We start from the raw sequence: 20,171 nt of genomic DNA, 5'->3' as shown, positions 1-20,171 counted from the left end.
ATAATCTAAACAGCTAGAACAAAATTACTGACAGCCAACGTAAATTTGGTTACGCAACGATTGACAATGGATCGCATCTTGCCGTTCAGTTGGGAGACAAAAGGCTGTATATCCTGTGCTGAAACAATTTATAGCATTTCATTTTGGCAAGTTTACAATCTCGTCCTTGAGAAATCTTGATTGGTTCGCTGGAGAAGGCCACCAAGGGCTTCTCATATAACAAGTGCTCACGTATGAACTCGTATTTACTGCCTTATAGAATACTTTCTTCTGTGGCTTCTGATCCTATTACGACTCTGTCAATCTTCCATAATTGATCCAGACAAGGATTGGGTACTTGGTGAGTTATTTTTTCGCTCGTTCCCAGTCTACACATTTTTTATCGTTTGGAATGCCTGCTCGATTTTACAGTCCACGAGCTTTGAAAATGGCGCCAGTGACATGGTTTGGTCAGTTCCCCTAATTCTAAAGGAATAGAACTCGTCTAGTAGGGTAAGTTTATCGTATACGTTTATACAAATTCATTGATAGTATTTGCCATTTTTTTAGTACTTAGCAGCCAATAATATCAACAACTCGCTAGATGAAGTTCGCAACTCACTGTCGCTCACAGCACTTGCCGGGAGATATCTATGTGTAGATGTTATACTGCTCTCGAGCGTGATTTTTCTTGTTTTTTTTTTTTTTTTAGTCTAACTTGTTGCTATAAACTTTCCTGAAATACTTCTGTTGTCATATGAAACGCAGTTATAGTCAGTTCAATTTGGTACTTTCTAAATTTGGTAGGAACAAAATGCCATCGGCAAATGGAGCTGTACCCAGCACATTTTCTTTCGAGAGTGTACAAGATGTGAATGTCGTAGAGTTCTGTCCATTTGACAAGGCAGCAGGTATAATTGCTTATGGAGGTGAAAACAGAGTAGCACTGGGCATGTGTCTTTTCCAAGAGGAGGCCCAAGACAGTCACCTTCCTCTTCTGCAGTTTAAACATATTACAGATTTTCATCATGGAACAAGGGTTCTTTCTATTGCCTGGTCTCCTAAAACAAACATTCAACATTTGCCTTATTCTTTCCAGTAAGTGAATGCTTAAAGGTAGCTTTGATTTTAATGCATAATAATTCAGACAGAAAAAAACCATTGCCAAAGAACTCTTAAAATTAGTATGGTACCTTCAAGTTAATAAAAGGTAGAGTCAAGATATGGGTAAGAGATGATAAGTTTTCTTTAAACCAAAAAGTAAATACACCATACTGATGTATAAGATACTACATACTAATGTCTAAGTGGTTTGTGGCTGCTTGTCATATGTTAAATCTGTTCATATTATGGAAAAACAGTTTTTCTTGTGTTGCTTGACAAGGTGCACACTATTGATTAGGGGGTTCAAGAAACAAGAAGTATTCTTTACATCTTTAAAAAGATCCAAACTGTATGTAGTTTCAACCTTCGGCTTCATTGGTTTGTCATCTACTTGGTTAGATTTCTTTGTTCCAGGTTCTATATATGGTGCGATGAAGTATTTTTAAAATACTCTAGGTTCTGTACTGCAGGAGAAGACAGGAAGCTTCGATATTTCACATCTGATGGCAAGGATTCATCAACAGTGACCACTCTAGAAGGACATCTAAGTTACATTAATGATTGTGTCATTGAACCAGTGTCTGGCCTCAATGTTGCCAGTGTCAGTGGTAAGCAACAGTTACGTAATGATAGATGTAGGTCATTACTATTATTAAATTTAAATTTATTCTTATTAAAATTTAAATTTAAATTTATACTACGCTGTTTCTATAAAAATATTCAACTTCATGTGCAACAGACTATGAAGCTGGTAGGTGGTAGTCCCTGTGCAGTGTAAATGTTTTGGAAAATCTTAATTCGGATTAAAAAGTAATTTTTGGACTTGGTTTTGAGTTCTCTTTGGATTGAAATTTTCAGCATTGAACATTACAGAAATCCATTGTACCATAAACATTGCGTTATGTTCTGATTAACCCTGCACAAGTATCCCACTCTTCTTGCCAAATTTCTTTCTCACCAAATTTCCTTCTCGCCAAATTTCCTTCTCACCAAATTTCCTTTCCTAAGGTAATGATCTGGGTTACTGCACTTTGAATTAATTGACTGATACATATGGCAAAAGTTGGACAAATTCTCCTTTCATTAAATTATCATTTACAAGCTTTCTAGGATTGAAATCATTTTTTCACTCTATTTAAAGGATTGCAATGATGCAGAACTGTCAATACGAGCTGGTAAAAAGCCAAAACCACTTAGTGGTCTGCCATCTTCAACTGACTACTTTCATCTCATTTTACAGTAACCATAACTGATGATGGAAAACTGTGCAATTATTGAAGTACCATAGAAGAAATTTGTACAGTTGCCAATTCTCAGATTTGAGTGGAATTGAATGTATAATTTACTTGGGACAGGTTTAGTTGTGAGAAAAAGTTTCACTTTCAGAATTAACAAAAAGGTTCCTGCGAACTTCTTGGAATGCATTGGGCTTTGTGAATAAATAGTTACTGGCCTTGTATGTAATCTGACCCAACACTATGGGATCCACAATAACCTGGCTGGCTGCCTGCTACTTCTTATTTCCCTCCACTTTCAAATTTATTGACAGTTCCAATGATATTTCAGGTAATATTCTGTACTCACTGATAATCATAAAATGATTAAACCTTCATACAAGGTTGCAAAAATTTGATTTATTCTAGAATAAATCAAACATCCACATATATATAATTATACTTTTTAACAGATGACCATACTTGTCGGCTATGGGATCTGGAGACTGGAGCAGAGAAAACATGCATTCCTCTTGGATCAGCAGGAATGAGTGTCAAATGGAATCCTGTAGAACCAAACAAGGTTAACTTGAATGATTTGAATTTATTGACAAATTTGATATACGGTAATGTCCTTGCTAAAATAACAGAAATAATGTAATCTTGTTACTAAGCCCTGGATGTTCTGTCATGACATAGATCTCTAAATTTAGAATGTCTTTCATTTTTATTTAATTGTCTGTCTGTCTGTCAGCAATGTGGTTATCCTTTCACTCTCGAGGTCTCATAAGTATTTCTTTTTTGTCTTGGTCATTCATGAGAGTCAAAAGGATAATTGAGGCAATGATTTTCTCTGATTTCTGGGACTGAAATAAGCTAACTTCTTGAAATAACAACACTCTTAGTCCGATACCTCCCTTGGATTTTAAATATGAACACAACAAATATGAAATCTCGGGACCAAAGAAATGATGCTAATGAATTGTCTTTGAATTAGAGTTAAGATTTTCAATCTTGACATGATGTGAGTAACCTCATGTTGATAGATGGATCATTCTACTTTTTAATTTGGGGGAAATGGTGGGGTAAGTTGAACATACCTCAAAAGTACATTATATTATGATAAAAGTCTCAGTAAAGAATATAATGGCTCACTGAGGTTAAAATAGGGAGGGGATAAAAGTTCGAGTACGTGTTGCAAAAAAAAGTGTGTGCTGAAGAATTTAAAAAATTTATTGTAATTTAGTCCAGAAAGATTGGTCAAGCCTCCTTTCATTTCATACTGAAAACTGGAAAATTTTACCCCAAAAGACTACTCAGAAGGATCATAACATTTTTTTCATTTTTTTTTTTAATTTAAGAATAACCATGATATTTAATTTGTATTATCAGCTGATGGTGGCTGAAAAGAATGGAATAATACGATTTTATGACTTGGTGAGCCAGCAGCCCATCATGTCCCTCAGTACTGAGCAGCTGCCTCTAATCTCAGCTGATTGGTGCAAGACCAATGCTCTGAAAGTTGGTGCAGTAGCTAAGGATGACTGGCTGATCTGGGATATGTCAAAGTCAAGGTATGTTTGTTAACTTTAGTCAGTTATTACGTCATTTGAGTGATAATGTTTATTGCATCCCTGTGAAATATATCAAGTCTGGATCACTTCACAAAAATTCTGATGGTTATTTTAACTGTAAATAGTGGTTTCAGTAACTTTTCCCATAAGCAGCTGATGTTGTGGGAAACTGTGCTTGGAAAAAGTGCCCTAAGGTGAATCCCAAACACAAGAGCCTGCAAGCAAGCAGATTGTGATAAGAGGTGTAATGAGCAGTCTTGGATGTCCTGTATATGACTTTTATTGAAACCCCTGACATGTATAAAACAACAATATTTGTATCAGAAAAGACTTTGTTGAAAAGGTTGTGGTTATTCTTTGTAATGAAATTTAATTAAGCTTATGCATCATTATTGTAGTCACTTCTCGTCTGGGACATAATGTTTTGACTATGTACTGCTTATCCTCTTCACCCAATGGTTAGATTTGTGTGTGTAACTTGATGAAACATTATGCTTTGTTGTGATTGGCTGGTTTGAAACAGCTGTGATTGGTGCAGTTTGTTGTGAGTCAGATCCATCCATACTTCTGGAGATTTTATTCCACTGTCTCACTGAGGTGAGGTTTTGTGTGAATTACTTCCTTACCCTACATAATTATATAACATGGGGATCACAATCAATAAACAACTTGTATTTCACAATTCCACAGTTGAAGCATAAGGATCCACACCAAAACCAATACAGCGTGAGACAAATGATTACATCAATTGTTAAATTTTTATTGATAATTATTTTAAGTGATAGCTTTTTATTTATTTTATCACAGTCTACCAGAAGTTGTGGAACAGGCTCATTTAAAAGGAGTATCCAAATTTAGGTAATTGAATGGCACATAAGGTTATATGTTTGTTTCTGGTGCCTGTAGTCATTTCCTATTTTTGATGGTCAACATAATCCTTGGCTGCCCATAATTGTAATTCTAGTCAAGATAATCTGCAATACCAAGGAAAGGAATGATTGACTGACTCCTATAATAACATGTAACAGTGAATTACACAGATTAATTTTATGTTTTGGGTTTAAGAGGTGTTTGCAAATGGTATGAATTCTGAATGGTCCGTATAAAATTTAACGAATGACAGGATGGGTCCAGTCCATAATAAAAGAGCTTTGCTACTGTGGTTAAAAAAAAATCCCTTAAACCTGTTGTTTTACTCCATAGATGGTCACATGTGCATGAGAATCTGTTTGCTACAACTGGTTGTCCTGGTAACCACATCAATGTTTATCACATGGGGCACCACAAGGTTGGTTGAGTTTTTCCTTTTTCTGGTCCATTTCACCCTTCATCTTCCTTATTCACAGGTTTGATAACACTATCAAGCGAAGTGCTATGCTGTAGATTGTGTTTCAAATCATACTACCATGAGTGTTGATAATATTTGTAGGAGATTAAGTATGTGGATGGCCTTTTTTTTTTTTGTGAGAACAAGTAGTTTTGGTTTGAGACAACTGAAATTTGTGTTGGGAACTAAAGTGAGATTTTCTGTTGAAGCAGTACATTTATGAGGAAGAAAAGTAAATTATAGGTTTCAATTTTTGCATATTTTTGTTGATCTGCTAAGGTAAGCTCCCACAATAATATACTTACTCTACCTTCAGTCGAAAGGAAACTTCTCATGCTTATCAGGCGTGAATTTGTGTTCTCTTGTTTGGACTTCTCAAAATGTCCTTCTCTAACTCATTTGTTGTGAATCAAGTAATTCTCTTAAAAATATACATTAAAAAAATTATTTGCTTCTGATTGGCCAAAAATGAGTGCGTTTTAAATGTTTTTTGCCCTGAATTGCATCTTTTCCTGGCCAATGAGAAACCTTCACTGAAACAAAATGACCAATCAGATTTTAAGGCTTGTTTAAAGTCACCAATCAAATTGCAGGAAAATGAAGGATAAATTTTGCATCTCTTTACAAACCAGCTCAGTACTGGATTACTAAAATATTTGTGCAGACTTAAAAACCCTATATTTGAGGAATGGAATTTTGTGGCTTTGAAATGGATGTTATCAAGTGGTAATTAACTTCATGATGCAATTTTGGTCTGAAATCATACTTTTGTTTTCAAATCAAACTCCCATTCAATTCTGAAATCATGGGTATGACTGCAGACCAAATATTGCGCTCCACTCAGTTCAATTACCATTAATTATTTCCCTGTAACGTTATTCTGGTCTTTGTTTTTAAAAACTGAATCAAAATGTACCCCATGCAGAAATATGAGTTTCACTAATTTCAACTTTCATTCCAATTTTTTCTGGATAGATCCCAGTGTCATGCCAAATGCGGACTGGAGGAGGTCTCTCTTGGCACCCTTTTTTACCTGTGTGTGCCTCAGCTGGAGGGCACAAGGTGCACTTATGGTTCTTAGAAGTATAAAGGTCAAAGGGGAACCAGCAAGAGTAATGAAGGGAAACAATGACTTTCTCCTCACACAACAGTGGGAATAAATACATGTGATATTAATTAACTCCAAATGAACTTAACATCTATTGAAAGTGAGAGAGTGAGTGAAGCATATTTGTTTTTCAATAAAAAAAGGAGAGTAAACTGTGTTGTTTAACAACAGCTTGTTGTCATTTCATTTTAAATAGAGTGTAAGTGTTATAATCCAGTCTCTATAGTCTGACTGGATCAGCTTTAATACATATGTGTTATTAACCAAGGGTAAGGCCAAGATGGCTGGATATTGGCCAAGTTCTTTTTGTGCATTTTTATGGTTGAGACGAAGTTGAGTTCCATAAAAGTGTGAAAAAAGAACAATGCTAACATTCAGCCATCTTGACTGCTCAAGCTTGGTTAATAAAGGATTTCACTTTACTAAAATTTAAGAAAGATTAATGACTTGTTTACTTCGAGAGCTGAGAAAGAAAGCCAACTGCTTTTGTAGTTTGTCCAAGAATTATGAACATAGTTCTAATTCTATTTTTTTCATGCACAGGATAAATGTGGGCAATCCTAAATGGGCAAGATGGGCCCCATCTTGCCCGCTTGGGTAGCCAATCACAACACAGGGTTTGCTTCATCTTGCCCACCAGTGCTTCGAGTAATGTAATGAATACTCTTATTTTAACATCTTTTATGATTAGCACGTGCAAGTATTCACAAAGCATTGAAAACCTTGAAAATCATGGAATCATAAAACATCCAGGTCTAGTGAAAATTGACGAGATAAGCAACAATTAATGTAATATGGAGCTTTTATTAATGTTGTACTTTGAAACCAACATCTCGGTCAAATGTCATGTAAAAACTTCAGTCTTTCAAGAAAATGTCATCATAAGTCATCTGAGTCCACAAGTTTGAAAGAGTATGAACCCTTGAATCATAAAATACACTGTGGCAAAATGTACAGTAACACAAGATGCACTGTGGCAAAATGTACAGTAACATAAAGTTGATTTTTTGGGTTTTTAAAGAGGCATCTGTGCAGTTGCTTTTAACAGATACATGAAAACTACGATCACCAATATTTTTTAAAAAGGAAAACAAAAAGTGATCATTAATAGCTGGAAAAAATTGAGTACATGTACATCTTCAAGAAAAGAAACTGCTCTCCACTTACATGTCTTTGAAGAATTTTCTATTCTAGTTTCAGTTAGATGATATCAATTAAGTGGGTTTAGATATGATTTACATACCCGGACAAATCATTTGGAGGTTTTAAAAGTATGCCTACTGCTGAGAACTGATGCAAATATAAGTTCCTTTAAGTTTTAACTAACTACTGAATGCTAAGATAAAATGAACCACAACATTAAACAATTACACTGGCCATTAGCTTGAATGTACTAGAAACTATTATCTGAAATACTGACGTTCAAAGGCAATGCAAATCGAAATAATTACAATTCCTGCTGTCTTCATTCATTATAACACACATCTAAGTGCATGAAAAGGCAAATGGATTGAAAACCACCAATCAAATCATAGGTAAACAATGTCATGATTCCTAGAAATATTGCCATTGTATCATGGTCTCTAATACAATTGATCACAGAGTAAATCATTGTTGATGTCTTAATGAACCTTGGTGTAGAAAACTCTTTCATGTTGCCTCAAATATATTTGTATTGTACCATACTCTACTACACCTGTAACTTTTGTAACATTGTTCAGGGAACATTTAACACCACAAAGCATGTTCTGCTTAGAAAGGAGTGGTATTTTTTAGTGTAACAATCCTTCCCAAATTAGAAAATCTCATATTTCTCACCATAGTTTTCCTTTCACCACTACCACTAAGACTAACAAAACTATCCTAACCTCTTAAACAAGCATTTTAATATATATCATTAAGGAATAACCTTTCAAGGCTGTGGCAAGATGTACACTGAGGTCTTTCAAAAAAAATTCAGTTTAAAAAGTATATGTTCATAGTTATTTTTTGCATGATTTTTGAATTGCCAAAGCAATGGCTCACAGAAAACAAACCAATCCATTTGAAAGAAATTAAAATGAAATTTCAACAGCATTTATCATTTTAATGTTGGCACTTACCGGTTGAGTGAACACTGACCAGATTATCAGAAAAAACCTGCAGATAAACTTTTTTCAGTTTTGTCCCTTTGTGTGATGCATAGTTACATCTTTGGAGTTTTAATTTTCACTTGCAGAGGACGTTGATCATACATGAAACCATTCAATGCAAGTATTGCAGCTTGAGCCTGTGCTAGAGTGGCCATAGTAACGAAACAAAAACCTTTACACTGAGATTTTTCCCAGTCCCACATGATATTGATTTTCTTAATTTCACCATAAGGTGAAAAAAGTTCATAAACTGCTGCCTCTGTTGCCCTTGCACCAATGTTGTAAACAAACAGAGTAAATCCTTCACCCTGAGGAGACATTTGGCTGAAACCAGTGGGTGGAGGAATTTGAGGTCCTCCCATCATGGGGTTGTAGCGGTTGGCACGACGATTCATCATGGCTTGTGCCATGGGTCCGATTGCACCTTGTGGATGCAAATTAAAACTTGGACGCTGAGATGCAGCAGCTGTAAGTGGAGGCTTTAATTTACTTGTGTTGTCATCTGCAAAACGTACAAACATGATCTCAGTGCCTCCAGGGGGCATGGTGTTGTTTAAGGCATTGATGGCTCCTTCAGCTTCCGTCTTTAGATCAAATAAGACAAACCCAACGCCTTTAGAGGACTGGGTAAACTGGTCTATGAGGATTTTAGTATTGACTATGCTGCCGTAAGGGCTGAAAAGTGCCTTTAGATCATCATTTGTCCATGTTTTAGGTATATTTCGGACATATACATTTGCTCCCTTGATCTTCTCTCCTCCTTTTCTTGACAATGCAACCTTCAAGGTTTTGTTGTCTACTCGATGGCCACTGAGTGTATCGATTGCCAACTGTGCATGTTCGGGTGTAAAATACTCCACAAAGCCAAAGCCATAGCTGTAGCCTGTTGATTTGTGCCGGCAGATCTTGCAGCTCTTGGTTGGACCAATAGTTGTAAACAGTGCCTTAAATTCTGCATCAGTGTAACTTTGTGGAATGTAGTTGACAATTAAATTGGTCTTGTTTTCTGATTCACCACTATCTCCTGCAGTTGCCATAGTAGAACAAAATTTAAACAAGGGATACAAATATTTTGCACTGTTAGACAAGTCCTATCACAAATCTCAGAGGAATCAAGGTTGAAGAAAACAATTTCTGGCACTTTTGGCTCTTAAAACTTTCTGGATAAAAAAAAAAAAATGAATCACAAGTCAGCTCTAGTATAAAATTAACAAGACCAAACCTCAACGAGCAACACCCTAAACCATCCTATTCCTCATCTGTCTGCACAAACGATAAGCGGTTCCCGTTTATGAAATAAAAAATCTGTGAATCTCAAGCTACAAATATGGACTACTCAAATTAACATGTGAGAAGCATTACTTAGTTGGAAGCGATTGCTTTTATCCACCTTTTTTCAACGAAAAAATGGTGGATAAACGTAAGATTACTCCCTTCGTCGTAGGTCAAATTTAACAAGAAACTTACAACGTCCTATTCACATCTGGCTTTTGAGGATAAACAAGAAAATTATCAAACAAAATCATATTACCCCATATGACGAATTACAACGTCACGATCCGTTTTCAAGGTCAGATGCGCAACTCATATGTTCCTTCGCACTGAACTCTCTCTCTGAACAACTTACCTGGCCAAAAAGGGGTTTGCCACCTTAAGAAAGCGTCAATTTTTTGTCGCATTCACCAAACCGCATGGAGAATTGAAGTCGCCACTGTCAAATTACCCATAGTTCCGTTTTGATTGCAATATACTTGTTTTCAGCGCAAAGAATTGTGGACTTGTAAACAGTTATGGACGACCACAACCTGGTTGCAAGGTTACGCTTATGGTAAAGCTGAATTCAGCAGTTTAATGTTAGCTGTATAGTTTGGTAGTTTTTTGAACCTTTTCCAATGGGCTCTACGATATCAACAGTAGGCGAGAAAAGAAAACATTCGGAATGCGAAGACGAAGGAGGCGTTCAAACAGAAGAGGATAGGGTCGTCGATGTGGTGAAGAGGTATTTCGTAAATAGCTAAGTTAGTTGAATATTGGTTGGGTTTTCATTTTTTTACGTCAAGCGTGAAGGTAAGATGCAATCATTTTGCTCCACTGGGTGACAAAAAGAGATATAGCTGTAACTGTATCTCTTAAGCTGGCCTCGCGCATACATCCAAACAAAATTGAAATGCAAAGGGTGTTTGTGTTTGACTCCTCCAAATTACTCGTAGAAGTAAAGTGAAGTAAAAGCTTTATTTATGTGTCAATATATTTAGTTTTCACAACTAATTGGAGACACAAAAATAAATAAATAAGTAAATCAATAGATAGATAAAATAGAATTATTTACAAATAAGAAATTATGAAGGATGTATATATCATTTATATGAATAACATGTATAAATATTTGTACATTAAAACAGTAGGTATATAAAAGGTGGTCTCTAAGAGTTGCACAGGTTGCAGCAGCTTTTATTGTTGTTTAAGAGTGATGCTAGGTCTTTTTTCCTAATGTTCTTTTTAAAAAAATTCAATATTCAGGGAGCCTTTCAATGTATTAAATATCCAGTTTTGACCATATATGAGGTCCTTGATATCTAAGAGAATGTTTCCATAGTTAATAGTGTTATAAGTAGGAATTTTAAAGTCTCTGTTTCTTGGTGAAAAACTAATGCTTTTCTACTTAAATAGTTCGTTCACAATACTTGGTGTACGTGATAACATATTTTACTCAGTTGTACATTTATTTAAGGCGATATCTTGTAGTCTTTGATTTAATAGTGAAGGTAGCTCTGTGTGAACCAAAAAGGTTTTCATATAATTCTGAATGGGAATTAAATACTGCTCTAAGTGCACATTCTTGAATCCATTCTATTTTTCTGGTTGGTGAAATTAAGCTAATGGTCATCTATTTTGAATACCAGGACTGAGCTACATTTATGAACCAGGCAGTGTCAGTTCAGTACTGTGTAAGGCATATGAAGTCTTTTTTTCTAGCAGTTAAAAGTGATTTTGAATGTAATGATATCAAACTTGTTGGATTGGTACTACTTTGGTGTGTCCAAGCTACTCTGACTATCATATATAATGGTATTGTATGTGAGCCAAAGGAAAATGGTATCAGGTCAATTCGTCACCACAGGAGACTTGCCACCACCAAACTCACGAGCAGTGAGAGTCAAATCGCTACCTTTGACAGTTTGACTCAGACACTATGTATATAAGCCTGAAACTTACATCAAATGAAAGCTAACATGTTAGAGTACATTGTGAAAAGGGAAAGGGGCTCAGAAGTTATGTGTAGGGTCTCGATTATGGAATGTCAGTGATGTTCTCTCCAACAGCTGCATTCATTAAATTATTTGATCAATATTATCGCAGAATGAAGTATTATTGCTAAAAGCTCTTTCTCTGGATTTCTAAAAACTTTTTATAAGACTTTTTGATTAAGAAGTACACCCCAAAAGGTATTTCTTAAAATGCATAAACTTGAATTTTTGTGATTAAATTTCCCAAATTCTGTGGCAATGTTTGACGAGTTAACAAGTACTCAAATTGCTTCAAAATGCACTTTGAATTTACTTCAAAATACTTCCTTTAAGTTTAGTAACTTGACCATCTTATGAAAACTGTGTCCTGTAATACCCAGAAATGGGTCATTAACAAAGGTGAGTTCCAAACACTGAGAAATAGATGGTGTTTGATGATGAAGCACAAAGACTGGGCTTTTGACATGTTTTCTCATTTGAAACAATAAGAAATTATACAGTGACATGTTTTTTGAGAATCAAACAATCATTATGATAAATTGCACAATGTTACATTTTTTCCCTTCACTGAAAGGACCCCTTTACATGCCACTTCATCTTAGCTTTCATTTGATGTGAATTCCATGCAGTTTTATCTAGTTTCCCCATATGTGGACTGGTCTGTCTTTGTGATATCAACATGTCTTATGTAATCTAACAGTTAATGTTCTATAATTTAGATGCAATACACAAAGTTTGCGTACCTTTTGCCACATTTGTTTGTACTCCTAATTTTGCAATTCCCTCCCACAACTTAGCTGTAAATTTCATACAAGAAACTATTAAAACATTATGCTTGAGTCAACTCCCCAAGGGTGGCAATTTGACTCTTGCTGGTGGAGAGTTTCGTGGTGGTAAGTTTGTTGTGGTGGCAAATTGATCATAGACCAAGAAAACATACATCCAACTAGTTTTAAATCATTTGCCCTTTCATTTACTTTAAGACAGAACATCTTATTTACCATTATTTTTTTATGTAGGAAAAAGCTAAAGGGTACATGTGACTACATTTATCAGACACTCTTTCTTGATTGTGAAGGGACTGATGTCACAATAGAGGCTCTTGGTAAGTAATGTATTCCAGCTGATGGTTCTCCATGTTTCCTGTATTTTTATTCTCAGAACAATGTTTGTATGTGTGGGCATGCGTGTGTGTGTGCATGTGTTCATCAGCACTTTTCAGGGCTAATACAAAGAAAAGAAATGTTGTAAATAAACGTAGTGTTTTAAATCTAAACTGGCAGGAGGCCAGCAGCCAGTTGGCTTTTTACAAAGTGCAGCACAGAAGTTGATCAGAGAATAAATCCACTCAGTAGCAAGGTGGCCAGTGCCTTAACCACTCAGCTATACTAGTTACTCAATGTTCACAATAAAGCAATGTGCATATAAATTCACTGTAAGAAATTACCTTGTGAATTTCTACACATTAGATTAGATTTTAGACTTCCTCCTTTTTTTAATTTTGTTAATGACAGGAAAAGAATGGAAACTTCACAGAATCTACTTACGTCAGGTAAATATAAGTAGAAATGTCAGGGCTGCAAATAACGGCCGGTCAACGGACAATGTCTGGTCAAAATTGGGTACTGACCGGACAAATCCTTGGATTGCCGGACATCTTGTCCGGTCCTTTACCGACTCGTTCAAAGAAATTTTAATTTTTAAATGTTTGATAATCACAAGGGACAGCAGTCATGTTTCCGAAAGAAAACAAAAAAAAACAATATAAAAGTAGACAAATTAGTGGTCGAGAAATTCCTGGCAGTCGCAAATTTCCATGATGTCATCAAGTCCTGTCGCCAAAGTGTAATATCTAATTATAAGTGATTTTGCCAGATGTAAAGTAAAACGGACAATTGCTGTTGTATCTTGTGTAACCGTTCTATGTACTCAATGCGAGGCAGCTTCTGCATTAAAGAGTAGTAAATTATTAACTTGTAATTTTTATTGCCAGACCGACTTGGATTCAGTTGTTTTTTAGTTGTAAAACGATTACTGTGCAATCTGGGTTCACTATCGCAAGAGTTCCAACTGTTAAAATTTGACCGGCCAAAAAATGGGTAGTGTCCGAGGAAAAGCATGTTTGACTAGACAGCGTGACCGGCGACTGCCCATTAGTTATTTGCAGCCTTGAATGTAGCTCACATATTAAGTAATTTACTTACGTCAGGTAAATCTACTTACGTCAGGTAAATATCAGTAAAATGTAGCTTACATACTAAGTAATCTACTTACGTCAGGTAAATCTACTTGTGCAGGTAAATATCAATGGAAATGTAGCTTACATATTAAGTGATCTACTTGAGTCAGGTAAATCTACTTATGTCAGGTAAATATCAGTGGAAATGTAGCTTACATATTAAGTAATTACCTCTTTTCTTTCATTTGGGATGATTATTGAGTGATTTCATATTTTCTGGAAGAATATCCAGATTACATCCATGCAGGATTTAACTTGAGAAACTTTCCACAAACTTAAGCTCAATTTAATATCCTTGAATATATTATATATTTGATATTTAGAATATTATAAACTGCAATATGTTTACTTTTATTTTATTGAAGTATGAATTTGTTATAAAATTTAATGTACCTCCTCTCTATGTTAGCCTAATATCCACTCTGGAAGATCTTGTTTTCTAAGTATGAGATATATTCCTCACATCTTCCTTTTCATTTGGATTGCAGTCCAAGTATTTCCAAAGCATGTTCAATGGATCATGGAAGGAGTCTAATGAAAACCATATCACTTTGGAGATTCCAGATGAAAATATTGATATTGAAGGTAGAGAGTCGGTGGAATCTCTGACTTATTGTCCTATTAACCCTCAACAAATTATTTCATAAATTATGATTAATTGTGCTGTACTATATCTGTTTCTATAGCTCTGAATACAGCATTTGGTTCCCTGTATTGTGATGAAGTAATTATAACTCCTACTTCTGTTGTACCTCTCTTGGCGGCTGCAAACCTTCTTCAGCTGGTGGGTATTTACAGTGGAGGGCCTTTCATATGGTGCTTTCATGATTTTCAATTAAACTTTTTTCATGTTAAATCCTATTTGCAGCCCTATGAGAGCCTCTACTTACATGTAGGTCCAAAAATACCATTAATAACTAAGGAATATTGCCACATTGTAGTGTCCCTAGGATGAATCCCTATTTTCCTTCATTACTTTGTTTGTTTCTTTTTTTTCGTAGGTTCTATGTATAATGAATTTATGATTTTATTAAGTTCAAATTATTTTCCAAGTCTGTCTAGAATTGTCCAAAAAATTTGATCTTAGACAGGGTTACTACACTGTAGCTAATGTAAATTTAGGGTAAGTACTTACTTAGAGATATTTGATAAAAGCTAATTCTCCTCCTTACTTCTAGTTTACAGGCTTAAGCAAGGCTTTGGTATTGTACCTTAATTTGTGACTGTTAGAGCACAAAACATGGTAGAAATACAATTATATTACTTACCAATGGTCAAATCTGTTTTGTTTCTAGGAAGGCTTATGTCAACAGTGCTCTCAAGCAATGATGGAAACAATTAACAAATCTACAGTTTGTGCATATTATGCTGCAGCCACACATTACTGCGAAGCAGAATTGCGGACCAAGTGTGTGGAATGGCTGGAAAGAAGACTTACTTCGGAAACATCAGTGTCTCTCTTGAAGGATATCAGGTAAGAATGTGCAAAGAGGTGGCTCAAATAGGATTCATTATTTTTTAAACACCATTTTTTGATGATCCATACTAGTCTGTCACTTTTTCCTCACTCTTTTGGAAGTGATATCAAAAAAGTGATATCCATTGAGCTAACCGCCTCCCGGTTAGCTCAATGGATAGAGCGCTGGACTGTTGTGCGGGAGGTCGAGGATTCGAGCCCCGGCCGGACCAACACTCAGGGTCTTTAAATAATTGAGAAGAATTTGCTACCTTTCTATAACATCAAGAAATGGTTAGATATTCTAGTCTTCTCGGATAGGGACGAATAAATGGAGGTCCCGTCTCCTGCAGGGTTGGGGTAGGAGACGTTAATTTCCCACACGCGAGATTACTGTGTGATGGATGTCCTCCCCTGGGGTGGGATGGGTGGGATATAGGGCGCACTTCATTTGGAGCCTCGCTCTGTTGTGCGACCCTCACCACACTCTGGTGAAAGTGATTAAATAAATAAATGCCTAGTCATTTCTGAACAAGTTGAAATAATAATTTTTTTTTTTGACAGAAGAAAATTGTTCAGCCCCTAATGGAAACTCTATTAATTTATGACCTTATGTTGCAACCTGAAAAGAAGTTTGACTGAGCTGAGTTATCAGTCGTGGTCTTTCACTAAAAGTATTTTATTGTTTTCAAGAAAGCTGCCAGAGGGTCGCTTAATAAGTAGAAATTAAGCCTTCTCGTAAATTTTTGGCTTTTGAAACATGTACCAAATTAGGGTCATGGATATTTTATAAAGCTGAATTTAAAAAGTATTGATGATGAATTAAGGAAAGTTATGTTAAGCAGTCTACCTTTTTCTCTTTTTGTAGCATTGAACTAATGACACAACTTGTAAAGTCTCGAGGATTATTTGTGATGCAAATTGAAGTGGATGTATACAACTTACTTAAAGTTTGGGTATATACCCAACTTTGCCCTGACTGCAAGGGAAGCTGGAAAGACATACGAGAACAGAGCAATGCATACTTTTCTTTGAGACCTTCAGATATGAATTGTTTTTTGGATACTGATGAAGGCAAGGTATTTGTACCTGCCTTTAGAGCCATAAGACTTCACCATGTTGTTAATGACCTGCGGTCCATTCAACTCCTTGACAAAGACAGAATCATTCCTCAAGGTAACAGGTTTTGTTTTTCTTCTGTTTTAATTAGTAGATTTTCAAGAGACAAGTAGACGTTAGCTGTACTTGTTTGACTTGTTTGAGCTGTAACCAGGTCATTGTTTTACCTTCTCTCACAGTGTTTCATCCCCACTCAAGTTAAAAATTGTTATCTTTGATTGATTAGCTGGCAAGATCTTTGGTGCTTGGTGAAAACAAATATAGCAGCAGCAGGAATATAAGTTCTAAATGGAGATTTACCTGCCAACTGGAATTGATGGATTTTCAAGAGCCAGAATCTCCTTTATACACCTTTTTATCGATTTGAGAAGCTAGTATATGAATAAAAGTTGAAAGCCTGTAAAATTAAAGTGAAAGTAAAACTGAGGCAGGCTATTGATGAGATTTCAAGTCAAAGGAAAGTCTGAGCACAAACTGAGTACCTAATCCTAGTGAAGCTTATCCCAGTTTCCTCAACACAAAGCCACTTGGAGTACTATAACCTTAAGTGAAGGGATTCACTCTGAGAGTAAATACAGATTATTCCATGGAAAATGTGCACAACTGATTTTTTCAAGTTTTTGTAATAAGTTGTGATGCATTAAAAAAAAAAGGAACCAGTGAGCACAGCGAACGTGTGAGGTTTTTCATGCATCACAATGAGTGAATAAAAATTGTTCAAGCACTTTCCATGGTATGATTTTTTCATTACTTAAATATTGAGATTATGTACTTAATGACTGAGTGGAAGGGTTGGGTGGGGAAAATATTTGGCTCAAGGTCATGACATACAGACTAAGTGCAGAGAAGTCTGTGCCTTGTGATCAAGAGACAAATATATTCCCTTTTGACCTGACCATACTCAGTCAATAAGTATTTTATCATATAACCACTAAGTGTTGAAAATTTCAACCTGAATTGGATGTGATAGATGGGCACATGTAGCCACACAAGCACAAAAAAATTCTGCAATTATAAGGTTTCCTTTATTTTTTCAAGTCAGAACCAGAAACTCTCAGTTCCTTTTTTTTCTCGTTTCTGTTTCCATAAAAGTTTTTGCAACAAAGCAACATGATGGCAGCAGGGCCGGTCAGCTTTTTCCAGACTGGCTCATGTCATGTTTGGCCCTGCACAGGTCAGCTTTCACAATAGTTGTTTTATGGGATTGTGTGAGCAGGTCTGCACAGGTCACATGATAATTTTCTCACTGACTGACACATATCAAAGTGTGGAAGGAACAATTGTGAAAATACATCCAATCAGAGACACAAACAATAGTACTTCGCAGTGTAAATCTAAGTATAATAATATGAAATTAAGAGTCTTTCTCATCAACAAAATGGTATGAGTTGGTTATAGCTTGAAAATAGACATCCTTGTTTAGTGTCCAGTGCAACAATTAAAACACATTAGAAAAAAAGGAAAAGTCACTGCATAACCTGTTTTTTTTTTTTTTTTACAGACCTCTCACTGTTGACTGTGTAGACTACCAGAGAGGGAATTTTAAAAGAACATGTGTTCTTGAAAGATTGATTTTACAGGTATATCTTTTTGTGCAGTTTTCCTAGAATCTGATATTATGTGTGTTTTCAGATTGGATGCATCCAGTTTACAAAAAGCAGTGGACTTCCATGCTAGCAATGTCCCAAAGTAGGGACCCAGGACCTTTAGCTGATGAATTTGGTTGTGGTGCTCTTAGGTGTGGTCGAATATTGGAAAGGAGTTCATCGGTATGTCATCAACTTTTTACTGGTCCCTTTTTTAGTGGATATAAGATTTATTTCAAATCAAGAGGATGATTTTTTTCATTTGCCAAGAAACCTCTTTCATACCAAGAGTAAAGCCAGCCATAAGGGGGACCTGGAGTTGAATTTTTTTCAGAGCCTCACCTCTGCATTTCAACATTGTTATCAGTTTGAATGTAATAAGTATGCTGTCAAACTTTCACATGTGTGTTCACTCTGAACATATCTAACATTCTTCACAACCTTAAGTGAAGAATGTTAATTGAAATTAAAAAAAAAAGGAAAAAGGAATAAAGAAAAAGACAAAAAATAATTTGGTGTGGCCAGGGCTCAAACCTTTATCCTTCAGACTCCAGAGGAATAGGTATATCCACAGCACCAGGTATATAGAATGTACAAAGTGGTAAAGTTTTGTATTGAAATAAATTTGATCCACATATAATACAAGTACCTATTCTATTTTAATGTCCAGCCCTGACCCTGGCCTGTCAATTGACCAGAAACAAACTTTACTCTTACCAAGTCTTCCTTCTGTCATAAGTTTGACATCTACAAGAGCTGTTCATTAACCCCTCTGCATCTTACAGCATGGTCGAGTGGTCAGCGTGTCGGACTTGCAATCCGTCGCTCCCAGGTTCGAGTCCTGCCCTGGCCACTACTTGGATTTGTTTCACGGTAGCCCCGAGTTTCAAATCCTCGGCCATACTTGTAATATAGCCAACTGGTTTGCCTTCGGCCAGTTGGGATTATTAACAACGTTATTTTCAATTTGAATTATTTGTTTAAGTTGTTTCGTGGAAAACCTGTAAACTAGCTTCTAGCTAAGTGTTTCTCCACGTTAAACTGTTTATTATTATTATTATATTATTATTATTATTATTATTATTGCTTTTTTACTGCAGCACTCTACAACTATACAACAATAGGCACATGCAGCCATAGATTGCCTTTTTTTGTTACAGGAAGGGAAGTTTCAAAAACATGATCTCTGCTATTGCTACATTAAGAACCAGAAGTTCAGTTACATTTTCCTTTCATTTGGTAGTATTGCTGGCGCTGGACAGGATTCTCATATGGCATTGACATTATCATGACTTACAGCCCCAAGACCAGGCAGCTATCACTGAGGCGCAACACTTACACACATCCAGTCAGTGGTGCAGTTTGTCTTCATCAACAGAGAAACCTTGTGGTGCGAGTTGCTGCAGCTGCATTTGATGTCAAGGGCTGTACAAGCTATTATAAATGTTCTGGACTTTTAGATATGACTTTAGACCCTGACGAGGAAAAGGTAGTTTTGCAACTTGACCGGTCCATGGTTTTCCCTCTCAGTGTCAGCGTACACATGGCCCTAGTTTCTGCAGAGCATGTGATGATGACACAAAGGCACTCAAGAGAAGACCAGTAATGGAATGGAATTGAAATTAATCATCCTATGTGGCAAAGAATAAGAAATAGTCGAAAGGGAGATAACATCCTTCTTTGAAGAGAATATCATCATTTTGAACATGCAGTAATAAATTTGTAAAGTTGTTATTTATTATTTCACACTTTTGCGTTCATTTAGATTAACAATAATGTTGGTATTAAAATGGTTACCACTTTCTTATGGAAAGGTATAATCATTGGGAGATTGTGGAGCAAAGCATGAAGTCAGCTGTAATAAGATAATCATGTAGGTAATGATTTGAATATAAAGTGGGTTTAATATATGAAGCCTGGACAAAAAGAAATTGAGCATGGATTCTATTAAGAAATGAGAAATTGCATCTTTGTAATAAAATAGAAATCTTGACTTCCAGTTGTTTTCAGTGAATTGAAAGCATAGGTGCTTTCATATGCCTTTGATGTGGATTTACTTCCTAGAAACCCCTTGAACCTGGTAAA

At 35.8% G+C, this 20,171-nt stretch overlaps 3 protein-coding genes across 7 annotated transcripts; 2 read left to right on the top strand and 1 right to left on the bottom strand.

Moving 5' to 3' along the window:
* The first annotated feature begins 360 nt into the window (after window positions 1–360).
* LOC111326468 (nucleoporin Nup37) lies at window positions 361–6,476 on the top strand. The gene is made up of 8 exons (XM_022930471.2): window positions 361–492; window positions 787–1,077; window positions 1,540–1,691; window positions 2,771–2,880; window positions 3,690–3,871; window positions 4,679–4,729; window positions 5,075–5,159; window positions 6,174–6,476. The coding sequence occupies exons 2-8, from the start codon at window positions 794–796 to the stop codon at window positions 6,285–6,287; spliced, it is 978 nt and encodes a 325-aa protein (XP_022786206.1). The 5' UTR covers window positions 361–492; window positions 787–793; the 3' UTR covers window positions 6,288–6,476.
* Window positions 6,477–7,090: 614 nt separating this feature from the next.
* LOC111326470 (ELAV-like protein 2) lies at window positions 7,091–10,170 on the bottom strand. Of its 2 annotated transcripts, none has more exons than XM_022930474.2 (2): window positions 10,066–10,170; window positions 7,091–9,598 (listed from the first exon to the last, which is right to left on the bottom strand). In XM_022930474.2, the coding sequence occupies exon 2, from the start codon at window positions 9,473–9,475 to the stop codon at window positions 8,492–8,494; it is 984 nt and encodes a 327-aa protein (XP_022786209.1). In that variant the 5' UTR covers window positions 9,476–9,598; window positions 10,066–10,170; the 3' UTR covers window positions 7,091–8,491. The 2 variants fall into 2 exon arrangements, with proteins under 2 accessions (XP_022786209.1, XP_022786208.1); XM_022930473.2 differs by having other exon boundaries at window positions 7,091–9,462.
* Window positions 10,171–10,201: 31 nt separating this feature from the next.
* Window positions 10,202–20,079, top strand: LOC111326469 (germ cell-less protein-like 1). 4 transcript variants are annotated; one of them, XM_088744962.1, is made up of 9 exons: window positions 10,202–10,437; window positions 12,706–12,791; window positions 13,201–13,238; window positions 14,414–14,510; window positions 14,612–14,709; window positions 15,221–15,399; window positions 16,250–16,557; window positions 18,133–18,269; window positions 19,247–19,530. In XM_088744962.1, exons 1-9 carry the CDS (start codon window positions 10,331–10,333, stop codon window positions 19,376–19,378), a joined length of 1,182 nt encoding a protein of 393 aa, XP_088601088.1. In that variant the 5' UTR covers window positions 10,202–10,330; the 3' UTR covers window positions 19,379–19,530. The 4 variants fall into 4 exon arrangements, with proteins under 4 accessions (XP_088601088.1, XP_022786207.2, XP_088601093.1 ...); XM_022930472.2 differs by having other exon boundaries at window positions 10,205–10,437; window positions 19,330–20,079; XM_088744967.1 differs by lacking the exons at window positions 10,202–10,437; window positions 12,706–12,791; window positions 13,201–13,238 and adding an exon at window positions 13,946–13,965 and having other exon boundaries at window positions 19,330–20,079.
* Window positions 20,080–20,171: the final 92 nt, after the last annotated feature.

Source organism: Stylophora pistillata, chromosome 1 (assembly GCF_964205215.1).
Source record: "Stylophora pistillata chromosome 1, jaStyPist1.2, whole genome shotgun sequence".
NCBI lineage: Eukaryota > Metazoa > Cnidaria > Anthozoa > Scleractinia > Pocilloporidae > Stylophora > Stylophora pistillata.
Note: the sequence above shows the minus strand (reverse complement) of the source record. Positions and strands in the feature narration are given on the sequence as shown.

Coding starts and splice junctions, on each gene's coding strand:
- LOC111326468 (XM_022930471.2), top strand. CDS start 794: ATGCCATCGGCAAATGGAGCTGTACCCAGCACATTTTCTTTCGAGAGT. Junction 1,692..2,770: donor CAATGTTGCCAGTGTCAGTG/GTAAGCAACAGT, acceptor ACTTTTTAACAG/ATGACCATACTTGTCGGCTA. Junction 2,881..3,689: donor ATCCTGTAGAACCAAACAAG/GTTAACTTGAAT, acceptor TTGTATTATCAG/CTGATGGTGGCTGAAAAGAA.
- LOC111326470 (XM_022930473.2), bottom strand. CDS start 10,117: ATGCGACAAAAAATTGACGCTTTCTTAAGGTGGCAAACCCCTTTTTGG. Junction 9,463..10,065: donor GCAAACCCCTTTTTGGCCAG/GTAAGTTGTTCA, acceptor TGGCAACTGCAG/GAGATAGTGGTGAATCAGAA.
- LOC111326469 (XM_022930472.2), top strand. CDS start 10,331: ATGGGCTCTACGATATCAACAGTAGGCGAGAAAAGAAAACATTCGGAA. Junction 10,438..12,705: donor GTCGTCGATGTGGTGAAGAG/GTATTTCGTAAA, acceptor TTTTTTATGTAG/GAAAAAGCTAAAGGGTACAT. Junction 15,400..16,249: donor TCTCTCTTGAAGGATATCAG/GTAAGAATGTGC, acceptor CTCTTTTTGTAG/CATTGAACTAATGACACAAC.